The 14164-nt window shown below is 42.6% G+C and overlaps 1 protein-coding gene across 1 annotated transcript in view; it reads left to right on the top strand.

Annotated features, from left to right (window-relative positions):
- Nucleotides 1-14164, top strand: part of Map2 (microtubule associated protein 2) — a 268877-nt gene that overhangs the window by 226565 nt on the left and 28148 nt on the right. Inside the window, 32 exon segments of the mRNA XM_042055511.1 lie at nt 65-142; nt 3076-3077; nt 8895-8942; nt 8944-8980; nt 8983-9138; nt 10755-10817; nt 10820-10912; nt 10915-11018; nt 11020-11197; nt 11200-11223; nt 11226-11434; nt 11436-11520; nt 11523-11812; nt 11814-11926; nt 11928-12021; nt 12023-12098; nt 12101-12297; nt 12299-12325; nt 12327-12363; nt 12366-12472; nt 12474-12671; nt 12673-12747; nt 12749-12829; nt 12831-12887; nt 12889-13344; nt 13346-13463; nt 13466-13710; nt 13712-13729; nt 13731-13794; nt 13797-13918; nt 13920-14102; nt 14105-14164. Coding sequence (XP_041911445.1) covers nt 65-142; nt 3076-3077; nt 8895-8942; nt 8944-8980; nt 8983-9138; nt 10755-10817; nt 10820-10912; nt 10915-11018; nt 11020-11197; nt 11200-11223; nt 11226-11434; nt 11436-11520; nt 11523-11812; nt 11814-11926; nt 11928-12021; nt 12023-12098; nt 12101-12297; nt 12299-12325; nt 12327-12363; nt 12366-12472; nt 12474-12671; nt 12673-12747; nt 12749-12829; nt 12831-12887; nt 12889-13344; nt 13346-13463; nt 13466-13710; nt 13712-13729; nt 13731-13794; nt 13797-13918; nt 13920-14102; nt 14105-14164 — 3695 coding nt within the window.

Here is a 14164-nt window from a genome sequence, read left to right as displayed (position 1 = left end):
TTGGAGGACCAAGGGACTGGGAGAATTAACTGTTCTGTCTCACTTCTCTGTGTTTGATCCACAGCAGCTGAGGAAACAGCTCATCTGCCACCTTCCCCACCACCATCGCCAGCCTCAGAACAAGCAGTTGCAGTGGAGGAAGGTAAGTTCTTGACCTTCTAGGGTTGAGTCTGTACAACAGGGTAAACAATAAACTCCAGTTCACAGCCAGGGACACCAGTGCCAGGTAACATAGACAGGGCTGGTGTGAATTCAGAGCGTCAAGAAGAAAATAAGCCCAAAAATGAAAATAGAATCAGTGTTTTATATAAAATCAGAAGCTTAAGAATATGGTCAATATTATATAAAAGGAAAGATCGAGTATGTGAAAACTCCGTGTTCAAGTTGCTAGAATAACTATAAGCAGTTAGCTTAATGTGGAGATGTTGGACCGAAATAATACAATCCTTTTACAGCTGAAAAGAAATAACAAATACAATCCCAAGACAGTAGGAGTCAGTACTTTCTTAGGGAAGTGCCAGAAATTGTGTAGTTTACTCACGGTTATATTGCCAAGACTGCCTCCAGGGCCTGCCCCATAGCAAAATCTCACCAAAAATTAATGAATAAACCAGGAAGTTAATGAATGAACAGATACTGAGAGCAGTGAACTAGAAGCTATGGATGCTTCCCCACTGAGACCTACTACCGTCCATGAATATATTTATGAACTTGCTTCACACAGAACACCACATCAGCATTTCGGTTCTCATTGACAAAACAGAGGGATGCTTTGGGAACACTCATTCAGAATGTGAGATGAGAGGCACTAGATGACAGTGCTTCAGCAGAAACTCGGTCCCCAGACTCCGAGTGTCCGTAAAGGCCGGCTGATCTTTGGAAGAGGAACAACAGAGGCTTAGTTTCAGTTTGCACGCCCTAAGGCCGTTTGAATCATTTTCTCTTTCATTTGCTTTTCCGTGTGTTGTCACTTCAGAGATCATTTGCCATGTCAAAGATAAAGAACATCATCGTTAAACATTTATCATGTTGTAATTCATAATCTGATTCATTCCAATTTTTCCTAAATACAGAAAACTAAATTACTCGACTACATGCTGTTAGCTCTGAGGCAGTTTTTTTAGTCCCAGATTTATAAGCAACACCTCTTCTTTGTGGTAAGCTTTTTCATAATTAAACCAACCCCCTCCTAATCTGACACCTGAAATAGCAGAAAACAAGCAAAATCATTCTGTGAAAAGAAAATGGCAACTGTAATTAGTGTGTAGCAGCAACTGGCTATTAGTTAATCTCCTTAAATGTCATTTACAATACCATTTATACATCTGAAAGATTCTGTCTGGACTCACTTATGCTTTTCCGGTCATCTGGACCATATTTATTGAGCACCTATCATGTCCCAGAAACACTTTGAATTCCGAGCAAATGCTTGAGAACAAAGCATACATAATCCTTCCTTTTAGAGAACAAACTGCATGGTGAACAAGAATGCAATAAATAAGCTTACAAATAATTCAAGTGGATTGCCTCCAGGAAGGGTAAGGACAACAGCCTCTGGACAGAACAGAAAAGGGATCCTTCTTTTCTTGTATTTCTAGTTCCAAAATGAGAGGAAATATTGGTAGACCACGGGTGAAAGCTGTGGGGCGGAGGAAACAGGATGCGCAAACGCACACAAGTAGATGCAGAGATGCTGTGTTCTAGGACAGGGAGCCATGGCTAACAGGTAGTGAGAAGCGGGGAAGGGATTAAGAAATGGAGAGTGCCGTAACTAACTAGCTGGGGCCAAGGGCCTGGATTTCATTCGTTGTCCACTGGAGATGCAGCAGGAAGCTGCGCATGACAGTTGTATTTCTCTCTGTGTGTCTGAACTCCCACTTAAAACCATGAGAGTGCCCAAGAATCCTCTTAACCCAGAAAGCGCTATGATGTTGTCAGAGCTGGCCCACTCCAAAAGTCTGCGTGAGGTCGGGTTATTGACTCCTCTTACTCAGTGGGAATTGTAGCAGAAAGGCAAGGAGACTCCTCCTATCTGTCTGGGGATCCACCTGGTCTCTTCCTTACAGAAAACACGTCACACACAGTGAGACTATGAATAAATCAGACATGGCTTCACTTTGACATCAGAATGTAAGGAATTGCCTTCCTCACATTGGTCCAGCATATTCAGGGAAGATGCTCCTCCCTTCTCATTCCAAGTAATTCAATTATATTTCAACCTTACTTTGTCTTTTTCATTTATTTCTTTTTCAAAAGAGACATTAAGGTACATAAAGATCGAATGATAGATCACTATCTTTTAAGTTATGTGAAAAGATATGTGTATATTTTATAAACCCTACATAATTCATTTAAATCAGATAATAATCTCATCTTTAATGTGTGAAAGGATCAAGGCAAAGTTCTATTGATCCTTTATCTCAAACCCCAGTAAATTAATGTTCAACAAATAACAGATTTTTTTAAGTTAAAATTAAGAAAACAAGCTAGTGAGTGACAAGCTACAAGAGAAGAAGGAACTGTTTGGTTTCTTAAGTTTTCAGTGAGTTACTAAAGACCCAGCGTGGTGTACTACTGACAGAGGGCAGGCTTCATTCGTTGTCTAAGAGATTCTTTTCCCCTCAGGGACACAAACTCTCCCCAGCAACATTGAGGGCACAGGGACAGTCACAATCTGATCCTTTTATACAAATGGAAGAGAACGCTTTGATTCAGATTGAGTAAATAGTGGCTCTGGGGACTCTTGCTTCTTAATTGACTGACATTTAAAAATTGAAAATAATTTGACATTCATCACTTTAAAACATCCATTTACTGTAATTATGTAATATTAGTATATTTCATATCTCAGTATGTGTCCTTATTTGGGGAAATACCTAAAAGAGATTTTATTGAAAAAAAATTAACAAGTAGCTCACATAGGAAGCAAATCATGGCTCTGCTCTAGAGGGCTCTGTTAGTTACAATGTGTCCTCACTTCCTTTCCTCCTTCCTTTGTTAGTCATAGCAGCTCATTCGGACTGAGCTGTCAGAACACGGAAGTCTGTGAAAATCCAAGAGAATACTCTGAAGCAGAGGTCCTTGTGCAGGAAATCCAGAGTTCTGGGGTGATATTTTCCAGTGACAGAGACAGAAGCAGAACTGTTGTTATCTGAAAGTGGCTCCTCTCCATGTCATTTGTGGGTGGCAGTTCCACAGGACACAGAGGAATCTTTGGCCAGAAGCTGGCAAATTGGAGAAAGATGCTAGGGAACACTGTAAGTGGGGTCAGCTGCCTTCTGCTCTGCGCCATGAGGCAACAGTAATAATTAGTCCTTGGTAGCCCATGAGCGCTAGATTCTCATAAATGTGACAAAGATTTGTCCCAAAAAGGTCTGATCAACCAAGGTTGAGTTTGGAAGAACAAATCTTCCTTTTGCCCAATATAAAATTTTAGATGTTAATAAAAAGTTTAAATAAACACAAACTAGCAGGAAAATATTCCTCAGTCAGCAGCTAAAGCTCATTTCTGAAGTCTGTAGTTATGCAGAAGAGCTATGTAAAAAGGCTAAGGTTCTCAAGGTCATCCAATCCTCTTATGGCACTTGGTAAATGAAGGAGATTATTGTGTGACAAAAAAAAGTTCCCAAATTGCATTAACTTATAGTAAATGATGAACAAAGCCATGAAAGTAGCATATAAAGTAAATTCACATTTTCCCTAAGGTTCTCAACTTCAAATTCAACTGCCAAGTTAAGGTAAAGAGGAAACTTAAAGCTGAGCAAATGGAAGATACCATGCGAACATATATGTAGTTACACACAGGTTCATCTGGAAAAGGGCACTTGCCTGATAAACTGAGTCTGACACCAAAGACCCATGTTGTGGAAGGAGAGAACCAAGTTGTCCCATGACCTTCACGTGTATAGCATAGTGTACATTGCACCTGTAGGCGTTTGTGTGTGTGCATGCATGCACGCCATGAAAATACAAACGAAGGATAATTTTTAATAGTTACACATTATGCTTAGCAGTTTTACCAATATCTTATCATTTATTTCATCCAGCAACCCACAGAGATAGAGATTACATGTTTTGTCAGGAATATTATTGTTTAGCTTTCGATAATGACTCAGCTAGAATTTATATCTAAATCTGAGTCTTCCAACTCAGAATTCCATACTTCTCTAAAGCTAAAGTTCTCAGGGTTGGTACTATAGAACTGTGCAAGTCAGTTGCCTTCAGACAGGAGTCTGGTACAAGCTGCCATTCTTATGTGGATTTTTATAAAATGTCTCCCCAATACATACTCCATTCCTTATGTATTTGTTTGTCTGTTTATTTTGTATTACTTACCCACCCCAACGGTGGTCACCAAAGCATCCATCATGCGCATATCATCTCTGCAACAAAGGAGACTCTTAACGCCTCTGTCTTCCCCCTTGGGGACTCCTGCACTGCTCAGGCTCTCTCTCTCTCTCTCTCTCTCTCTCTCTCTCTCTCTCTCTCTCACACACACACACACACACACACACACACACACACACACACGCATACAGTGTTCTGCTTTATCTTTGAGGCTTGAGTCACAGACAGCCTTTACTCACAACTTCTGAGCAGAAACTTGAAGTTCTTAGAGCACACTGTCCTGGGAGAGGTCTGGACTTGGTCAGCTATCCGTTTTGAGCGAAGAGGCAAGGTCTAAAGAGAAATGGCCATTCTGCTTGGGCAACTAAAGGTTCCACAAATGGTTCTGCCATCCTGGGACTGGACCAAAACTTTTCAAAATAGAAAAATGTCGCTTCTTGTGAGATGTTATAATCTCTGAGCTGTTCTCATTGTCAAGGTCCAATGCTCCAGGAGACTGAGACATCACCGAGTGCCTAGCACCTCCTCACCACCAGCTCTCAGCCCTCACTGCCCCCTTTGTGTTTGTAATCTTCTGCTTCCCAGAAAACAAATGCAGAAAAGCAGAGAAATGCATAACTCATTTTTTCCTTATTTGACAGAGCATGAAATGAGTTGAACAAGTTAAACATTTTATAAGTAGTTTGCAAGCGTGGTGTCTATGAGTCACTAGAGAACATGTGACTGACAAGGACCAATCCCAAGCCCAGAGCTACCGTCTAGTCTCTGCTGCAGAACAGACCCCCTGCAGTTGTCTGCTCAGCTGCTGCTGAGAATAGCAAGCATCATTTTGGGGTTAATCTTCCCTATGGTATAATAACTACCATTATTATGAGACATTTCTGCACACTTGACCAGGAATAACTTCCACAGGACTAGGTGTGCTGACTAATAACTAATGGGCTAAAGGGCTCTAAAAGCATTTTCTCCACAGAGTGTTATTTTTAATATGCTCATGCTTTTAAATCTGTTTCCAGTTTCCAGTACTTGGTTATTGAAAGGAAAGCGACAGTCCTTACGTTACAGTGCATTTGCAAAGTAAGACCAGAATAGTGTCTAGAGTAACATACTTTAACGTAGGTCTGGATATAAGTAATATTGATTAGTGAATACCTGGGTAACCTGGACATAATTCTGAGAGATGACTGCATCAACAGCCAAGTGGGGCACATCCTTAACGTTTTTAGGCTCATTGACGCGTAGGAGAGTCCAGATGACCCTAAGCAGACTAATCTACAATGTGAATGTAAGAAACTGTATTACTTTCTGGTTGAAATCATTAAAACTTAAATTAAGCAAGATGTTAAGCCTTTGTGCATGACTAGCTAATCACAGTCAAACAGGAGACGTTTCTCCCCGGTAACTGAGCAGACATGGTACCCTGGCAACAGTTCTCTTTCTTAATTTCCGATTGTGATAACGTATGAATCCACCTTCAGGAAGAAATATCTTTGAAAGAATGCATTTGTTTTGTGATGATTTGTTTCTGTTCGAATATTTCCTTGGTTATTCTGAATTACTGGAGAAGGATGCACAGCTAATTTCTATTTCACAGCAGAGGTGTCAATGGGTTTTATTCTTTTAGATCAATGCTAAATTCCCCTAAATAATAGTCTTAGCTAAGTACCCAGAAAAGGACCATCCACTGCCTCCACCCTCCATCAGCTCAGTTTGTCTCAGTCCCTTCCATCCTGCCGTGCTGCTTCGGTGACCCTTCATGTCCTCCTGTGGGTGTCTGTCTCGTCTGTCTGATCTCATGTCTGTCTTGTCCAGTTCTCCCTGCAGTTTCTTCCTGTGTGTCTGTTTGTAGATGAAGGGGCTGAGGATCAAGTGGGTCCTCTGCACAGGTTCCCCAGCCATGAACCCTGCCAGCAGCGGGGAGAGGCGTAGGCTCCTAGCCCCCTCCATCTCGGTGTCTGTACCTGATGAGGAGCCTTACAGTTCGGATGAGGAGTACTATGAGCACCCTTTGTTCTGCTCAGAGTGGACTAGTGTGCTCCCCCGTGTCACAGCACAGAGCGCAGAGGGCCACTTAGGCCAGGAGAAAGGTGAACAGGAGCATGGTGCCCTTTTGCTCCTCCTCCCAGCCTGCAGCTCTGTGCACACCCATCATGTTCAGTGTGCTTTGTGTGGGTGGTGTGTGGGCACAAGCTTGTTTTGTCCACATGAAAGTGAAGTCCCTAGATACGGAGTTTTCAACTGAGATGCCTCAAATTTATATGAAAGAAATGAGTTACATGAAACAAAACAGGCATTTCCTTTTTTTCTTTTTTTACATTATTGCTCCTATGAGTTGGAAAGGGAGAAGAAAAAGGAAAGAAGAAATAATTCAATTAAAGTATTACTCCTTTTTGTTCCTTGTAAATAATTATTCAGTAAGAACATGTTATTTACCTGAACTGAAGAAGATGACCCTAATGTTTGTTTTCCTCCTTAGATATTGACTATTTACTAGGACCAGTCTTAAATGGAAGTCACCTTTTTACAATTATATTCATATGCTTGTTCTCTAAAAATAAAGAATAAAGATCCACTTAGAGCAGAATAAATGTTATGGGATGAAACTGTTGACTACATGTTCAATAAGTAAGAAATTGGGGGTTTCTTCGGTGGCTGTTCTCCTCAGCAGAGCTGCCTAAAATGAAGGCTGGGGACTCAGGGCCTTGATCCCATACAGCTGAGCTGCCCTATTGTGTGGCTACCTATCATGGGCATGAAATTCAGGAGGTATGGGATGCCCCTTGTCTCATTTTAACTAGGGATTTTTTTTTTTTTGAAAGAAGAAAATGCCAAGGAACACAAGGACAGACAAGCCCAAGGAGCAAGGAATCAGCTCGCGCATTGCTAGGCACAGGCATGACAGTGAGGTTTTCCAAGTCATTTTGAAAACAAAGAGCTCCAACAGCTCTGGCACCCTAACAAGTGTACCCAGCACTAAATGAAGCTCAGTACTTTAACAGTGCAAACTGAAAGTGACTGAAATGATTGGGAGATTTGTAATTAAGGGATAGGTACAGGGGCACAAGCATACCTGATTCAAAATTAAAAATCAAAGGTCAAAACATTATGTGAATCTAAAAATTAATAAATTAACTTGGTCAGACTTCATCTGATAAGCCTGCCCTGGTGAAGTTAGATACGCTTAAAGTTCTTAACTAGAATAAAATTATGCATTATAAAAAATTTCTGATAATTAAAGCAGAATTGAAATTTTTAAAATATCCATTACAAAATTAAATCACAGACACAAAAATGTCTGCGTGGTAAATGTGGAAAGATAGATGACGGAGTTCTGCCACCCTCCAGGGTGTTAATATTTCTTAAAAAAGAAAATTCCTTCCCTTTCCATCTGTAGTCGTTCCCACAATGTCTAATTGTTTTATGGGACTATCATAAGAATCTTCCCACTGCAGACTTCTAAAACAGCTAATGTGGTTTCCTTTCATTTATTAAAGGTAAAATGGATTCATTTATTTTTGTGGATATTTGAAATGTAAATGAAAGCAAATGAAAAAATAATTTGTGGCCCTCAGAAGCTTAATGTTTGCATTTAAAGACTGACATTACTTCCATTTATACCTTTGGGAGGGGTTATTTTTGGCAGTCCGAGTGCCACTCCATCATCTTTCCTTAGTGATTTATTTGGAATTGCATCCTAGCATGATATTTCTAATATGGATTTTATTTTGATGCATCGTAAGATGACATGCCTATATGGACACTTTTTCTTACTGTCAGAAAGAACTACATATAAATTATTACTGACTAAGTAGTGTGGAAACAGTTGTATTCAAGGGAAAAATGATCAAATTTTCAAGTTAAAAAGTATTTGGCTTTCTATCTTTTCCTTGAGTATCAGATAATTCAACAGAGGCCTTAATAAATGACCTTTATAGCTGTTCCTTAGAAGCATTGTGTTTTGAGTACTCTGATGGACTTTTTTGATGAAACCATTAAGCAATTGAGTAGGTAACACTTGAGGCTAAGGCTGTTTTATTCCTAAAATTGTCTTTCAAAGATTCCACATTTAAATAATGCAGTCAGGGATTCTTGTGTAGGGGACTTCCTGCATTGGAGAAAACACGTGTCTAAGCGCCTGGGAAGCTTGTTTTCCGCATACCAGTACATCTGTCTTCTCTGTCTGCTGGGGCGACACCATCTCTAATCTCCAACAAGCCTTCCCCCTGTGCTCATCTTGCTGCCATTCCCATGAGGGTGATCAATCCATAAAACCCTTTCAGCTCTCGATTTTTAAAATGAATAGCACAAACTTTTAATTAGTTTTCAAAGTCATTTCTATCAGCATATTATCCGTCATAAATTTCCACTGAGTACGCAATGTGTCTGTCATTCGGTTATTAATTTGCTCAGATGGAAAGTGAAAACATGCCTGATGCCCCAGAGAGGTCATGCAAATGGAGCTGAAAGTGTTCCATGAATAATATTTATGTCCTTTCGTGTATTGTTCTGTGGTCATGATGTCAACATCTTTTCCATCCCCCAAAAAGAAGAAAACGCTAAAGGGTGCTATGACTGAGGACACGAAACCTGCCTCCCCTTCCTGGGAAAGAGCATGGGGCTGCTAAGACCTCAGACTACCCCAGGGCCTCAGTGAGGGCCAAGTGGAATCTAGCGCAGAGGCACAGATAGTTCCAGAAGACAGTGCCCTGGCAGGGGCTCCACATGAGAAAAGTGTAAAAGAGGTCACGGAGGTGGCTTCGGACGTAAAAATTCCTTCCTCTATCAAGGAAGGTGTGTGTCTGTCAGGATTTGCATGCGTGCCGCAAATGTGTTGCCATGGTTTTTCACCAAGCGAATGCCTTTCCAACGCTGGTCCACCGCTGGGGCTTCTCATGGTCATAAGACACCATTTCAGGCTTCGTGAGCGGAGACTGTGGCTTGCGCAGACGCTGTGAGAGCTTGGTTGTCCCCTGCTGCAGCTGGTTGTCCTTTGCCATGGTACAATACGCTTTGCCGCAGGCTGATAATGCTGTGTGAAACTCTTCCTTGGTTTAACCCCCCTCCTCCTCATCGCCAGAGTTTGCCAGTCACATTGCTAATACATGTATATTTTTGTTTTTTATGTTTTGGGACAGCAATTCATACGCTTATTTTCAAACCCTAGAGCTGGATTTTAGCACGTACAGGCTTAAGTGATACAGTCGCTTTTGTTTGCAGCGCAGAGTGCGTTTTTATGCTTCAACAAATGCTGCTGGTTTGGTTTCCTTCAACACCGTGTCGGTGCTCCCCTTGTCATTGTCTCTGCCGGGCAGCGCACGCCGTATCATGCCTGTATCGCTTTAATTTTCATTCATCTAGATTTCATTACAGGTTTTAACTACTTACATTGCTCTCATTACAATAGCACCCACAGTCCATCAGGGTCATGATGCCCCATCTTCAGGAGATGGCTGAATTTTTATGAGTCACCACCAAATCCTTTTCAAATCACTGAGCTAAGTGCTAGTGACCACAGGAAAGACCTTAAAGAGACACTTGGATTGACATGTAAATAAAACCGAGGCCATGTCACTTATTTGATGTCAAGTATTTCCAAGCCAACAAGAGCCAATGTTTTTGCTAGCTGGCCATGTCCAGGGAATGACGTCAGGACCCTGGGGAGGAAGACATTGTAGTAGTTGACTTTTTTGAAAAATGTCTTGCTCTTCCCATTGTTATAATTCAGAAACCATGACTGCAAGTTAAAATTTTTAGATTAAGTACAAACTGCCTTATCAATTCTTAGGTTATATATATAAAAATTGACATCAAATGTTTACTTGAATCTCAGCTATTTTCTAAAACCTTTTGCCAATAACTTTCAGTATCCCCATATGGGCCCTCACAACTTTTCATCAAGTTACCTGAAACTGCTAATACTTGAATCATTATGTGTTTCTTGGCATGTGTCCCAGGACTGCCAGGTTCATTTTCAAGTGAGAAAATTTGAAATACTCAGGAAATACCCTTCATGCACATGTCTTGTACCCTGTTATCTAGTTCCTTGATGTGGATTCATTTCCACCTTGATCAATAGAATGAAGACTTTCCTTTTTCCTTCTAACATGCACCATATGGTGTATAGAAGAGACCAAATAATCAAAAAGGATAAGTAGTCTGAGGCCAACTCTTCTTATAGTGTGTGTACAGTTCATTTAGAAGACTTCACTCAGTACCAGCACACACAGATTCCAGGCCTGACATTCCATGCTCATCCTTCAGTGGGCAGCATGCTTGCATGGTCCATGGCTTCCCCTTGACCCGCTCATCCATCCCCTATTTGTAAGTATGATTTTAAGCTCACTGCCCCGAAAGCTGTTGCCTATTGTTTGCTTACAACCAACCCAATTACTCAGATTTACTTACAGCCTCGAAGATGGAATTCCCTGAGCCGCAGAAATTGGCTTCCTCTTTCGCTGAGCCTTTAGACAAGGGAGAAAGGAATCGGAGATGCAGAGTAAGCCTGGTGAAGATTTTGAGCATGCTGCCTTAGTTCCTCAGCCAGAGATTACTAAAACTCCTCAAGATACAAGGATGTTCAAGACGTGGAAGGGGAAAAGTCACCCTCCGTCCCATTTGCGCACACTTTTGGTACCAACCTGGAAGACATAAAACAGAACGTAGAACCAAGCCATAGCAGTACCTAGCATCGGCCTGTCTGCAGAGCCTGTAGCTCCAAAAGAGCAGAAAGACTGGTTCATTGAAATGCCAGTGGAATCAAAGAAAGATGAATGGGGTCTAGCTGCCCCAATATCTCCTGGTCCTCTGACACCCATGAGGGAAAAAGACATGCTGGAGGATATTCCAAGATGGAAGGGAAGCAGTTTGATTCTCCCATGCAAGTCCCTTTCATGGTGGAAGTTTCACTCTTCCTTTAGATATTATAAAGAATGAAAGAATCACAGAAGTACCACAACCCTTGGCTCCTGTCTTCTTCCAACCAGATGACAAAATGTCCCTGCAGGACACCAGTGGCCTAGCTACTGCCAAAGATAGTTCTAGAGATGAGGAGCCACAGAAAGATAAAGCAGACAAGGCAGATGTTCCAGTCCTCAGAAGCTGCCACCCTACCGAGAGATGCTCATGGTCCAGTAGTGGAAGGCCATATCAAGGAAAGTGTTTCAGGGGAAGAAAAGGTGCCACAAATCAAGAGATAAAAGAAACTTCAATCCCCAGTGGACAGGAACCTACACTCACCGAAGATGAGCCACACACAAAGCTTGACGAGAAATTAGTCGTTTCTATTGAAGAAGCCAGTGGGCAAAAGAAGATGAACCCCCCAAAATTGAGAGATGATGAAACAGGTGTAATTCAGACCTCCACCGAGCATTCTTCCTCCAAAGAACAGAAAGACCGAGAACATGTAACCGATGAGTTAAAACAGGACTCATTCCCTATAAGTCTGGAACAAGCTCTTTTCAGTTCCAGCCATGACTTCTGAGACCTTTGAAAAAGCGACATATGAGCCAGAGGCAGTGAGTGAAATGAGAGAAACCCAGGGACTTTTTGAGGAGAACACGGCTGTCAAAGATAAGTTGAAGGAGTGCGTCTGCAACAATAGCGGAGGTTGGTGTGCCGTTTTATGAAGATAAATCGGGAATGTCCAAATACTTTGAAACATCTGCATTGAAGGAAAGAAGTGGCAACAAGCAAGCAGTTGGGCAGTGATTACTATGAACTGAGTGATGCAAGAGGAAGTGCCCAGGAATCTTTTGCACTGTACCTCCCAAGGACCAGCGTGATGAAAAGGAACTTCAGGCAAAAGAATCCCAGCCCAGTGCTCCAGCACAAGAAGCAGGATACAGCACTCTTGCCCAGAGTTATCCATCTGAGCTACCTGAAGAACCAAGTTCTCCTCAAGAAAGGATTGTCACTATTGACCCAAAAGTTTATGGGGAGAAAAGGGACCTTTCACAGTAAGAACAAGGATGATTTGACCCCTTAGTCGAAGTTTAGGGCTTGGTGGACGGTCTGCAATAGACAAAGAAGCATGTCCATCAACTTGCCTATGTCTTGCCTCGATTCCATTGCCCTTGGGTTTAACTTTGGCCGGGGCCATGATCTTTCCCCTCTGGCTTCTGATATTTATAACTAACACGAGCGGAAGCATGGATGAAGGAGATGATTACCTTCCCCCTACCACGCCTGCAGTGGAGAAGGTCCCTTGCTTCCCAGTAGAGAGCAAAGAGGAAGGCGAGAAGGCAGAGGAAGTAAAGGTGACTGGAGAACAAAGTATTCAGATTGAGTCGTCCTCCGAGTCACCCTTCCCAGCCAAAGAATATTACAAAAAACGGTGCCGTCATGGCCCCTGACCTGCCTGAGATGCTAGATCTTGCAGGAACCAGGTCCAGGTTAGCTTCTTGTGAGTGCAGATGCTGAGGTTGCCAGGAGAAAATCAGTCCCATCAGAGGCTGTGATTGCAGAGAGTGGTACTGGTTTGCCACCCTGTCGCTGATGAAAACCAAGTCACTGGAAAACCTGACAGTCAACTGGAAGACATGGGGATACTGTGTGTTCAATAAATACACAGTCCCTCTGCCATCACCAGTTCAAGACACTGAGAATTTGTCGGGAGAGAGTGGCTCATTTTATGAAGGAACTGATGACAAAGTCCGTAGAGATTTGGCGACAGACCTTTCACTGATTGAAGTAAAACTTGCAGCTGCAGGAAGAGTCAAAGATGAGTTCACTGCTGAGAAAGACACATCTCCACCCACTTCTGCTGACAAATCAGGACCGAGTCGGGAGGTTGACCATGACAGGAAAACTAACGACAAAATGGACACTGTCCTTGAACAGAGTGAGGAGATGTTGAAGTCAAAGGAACTTGCCAAGGAGGCCGAAGAGGCTGGTGAGAAATTGGAGGTCTTTGGGTTAGGTGTAACCTATGAGGAAGCCTCTGCCAAAGAACTGACAACAGCTGAAGACACGTCACCAGAGAAAGCAGCAAAAGGTCTCCAGTTCAGTGCCGGAAGTGGCTGAGGTGGAACCAGCCCACAAAAGCCGAATCAGGGGTCGATTTTGCTGCAACGAAAGCTGAGCCAAGTCCGCTAGATATAAAAAGATCAGTGACTTTGGCAGATGGCTCAGGGGATGAATGTAGAGGCCACAGAGCTCAAGTGCGAGGTTTTCTCAGGAACTGACACTCTCATCCAAAGGACCTCAAAGAAGATGCTTCGTTCCTGGGTTATTGAGCCTGGCCACATTGAAAGAAGGCTCAAAGTGTGTGAAACAGAAGTCAAAGAGAAGGTAGCGAAGCCTGACCTGGTGCACCAGGAGGCTGTAGACAAAGAAGAGTCCTATGAGTCTAGTGGTGAGCATGAGTAGCCTCACAATGGAGTCCCCTGAAGCCGGATGAGGGCAAGAAGGAAATCTCTCCAGAGTACACTCTGATTCAAGACGAAGTTGCCCGCAAATGTCTGTGGAAATCCCTTGCCCACCTCCTGTTTCGGAGGCTGACTTATCACAGATGAGAAAGCTGAGGTTTCAAGGAATTATCCAGCTGCCAAAGGAAGAAGAAAGCACAGAGACCTCCAGATATACCCGCCATACCTGCTGATGTCACCCCAGCCACAGCCTGAAGCAGCAGGGTCCCAAGTGAGGAAAGAGATCAGAAGCTGGGGGAGGAATATGACAAACTGCTCTTCCGCTCAGACACCTTCAGATTACTGACCTGGTTGTCCCAGGAGTAGGAGGAGTTTGTGGAGACCTGCCCAGAGGTGAACACAAAGGTGGGATTGAGTCTGTAGTGACCATCGAAGATGACTTCATCACTGTA

This window comes from Arvicola amphibius, chromosome 8, assembly GCF_903992535.2.
Source record: "Arvicola amphibius chromosome 8, mArvAmp1.2, whole genome shotgun sequence".
NCBI lineage: Eukaryota > Metazoa > Chordata > Mammalia > Rodentia > Cricetidae > Arvicola > Arvicola amphibius.
Note: the sequence above shows the minus strand (reverse complement) of the source record. Positions and strands in the feature narration are given on the sequence as shown.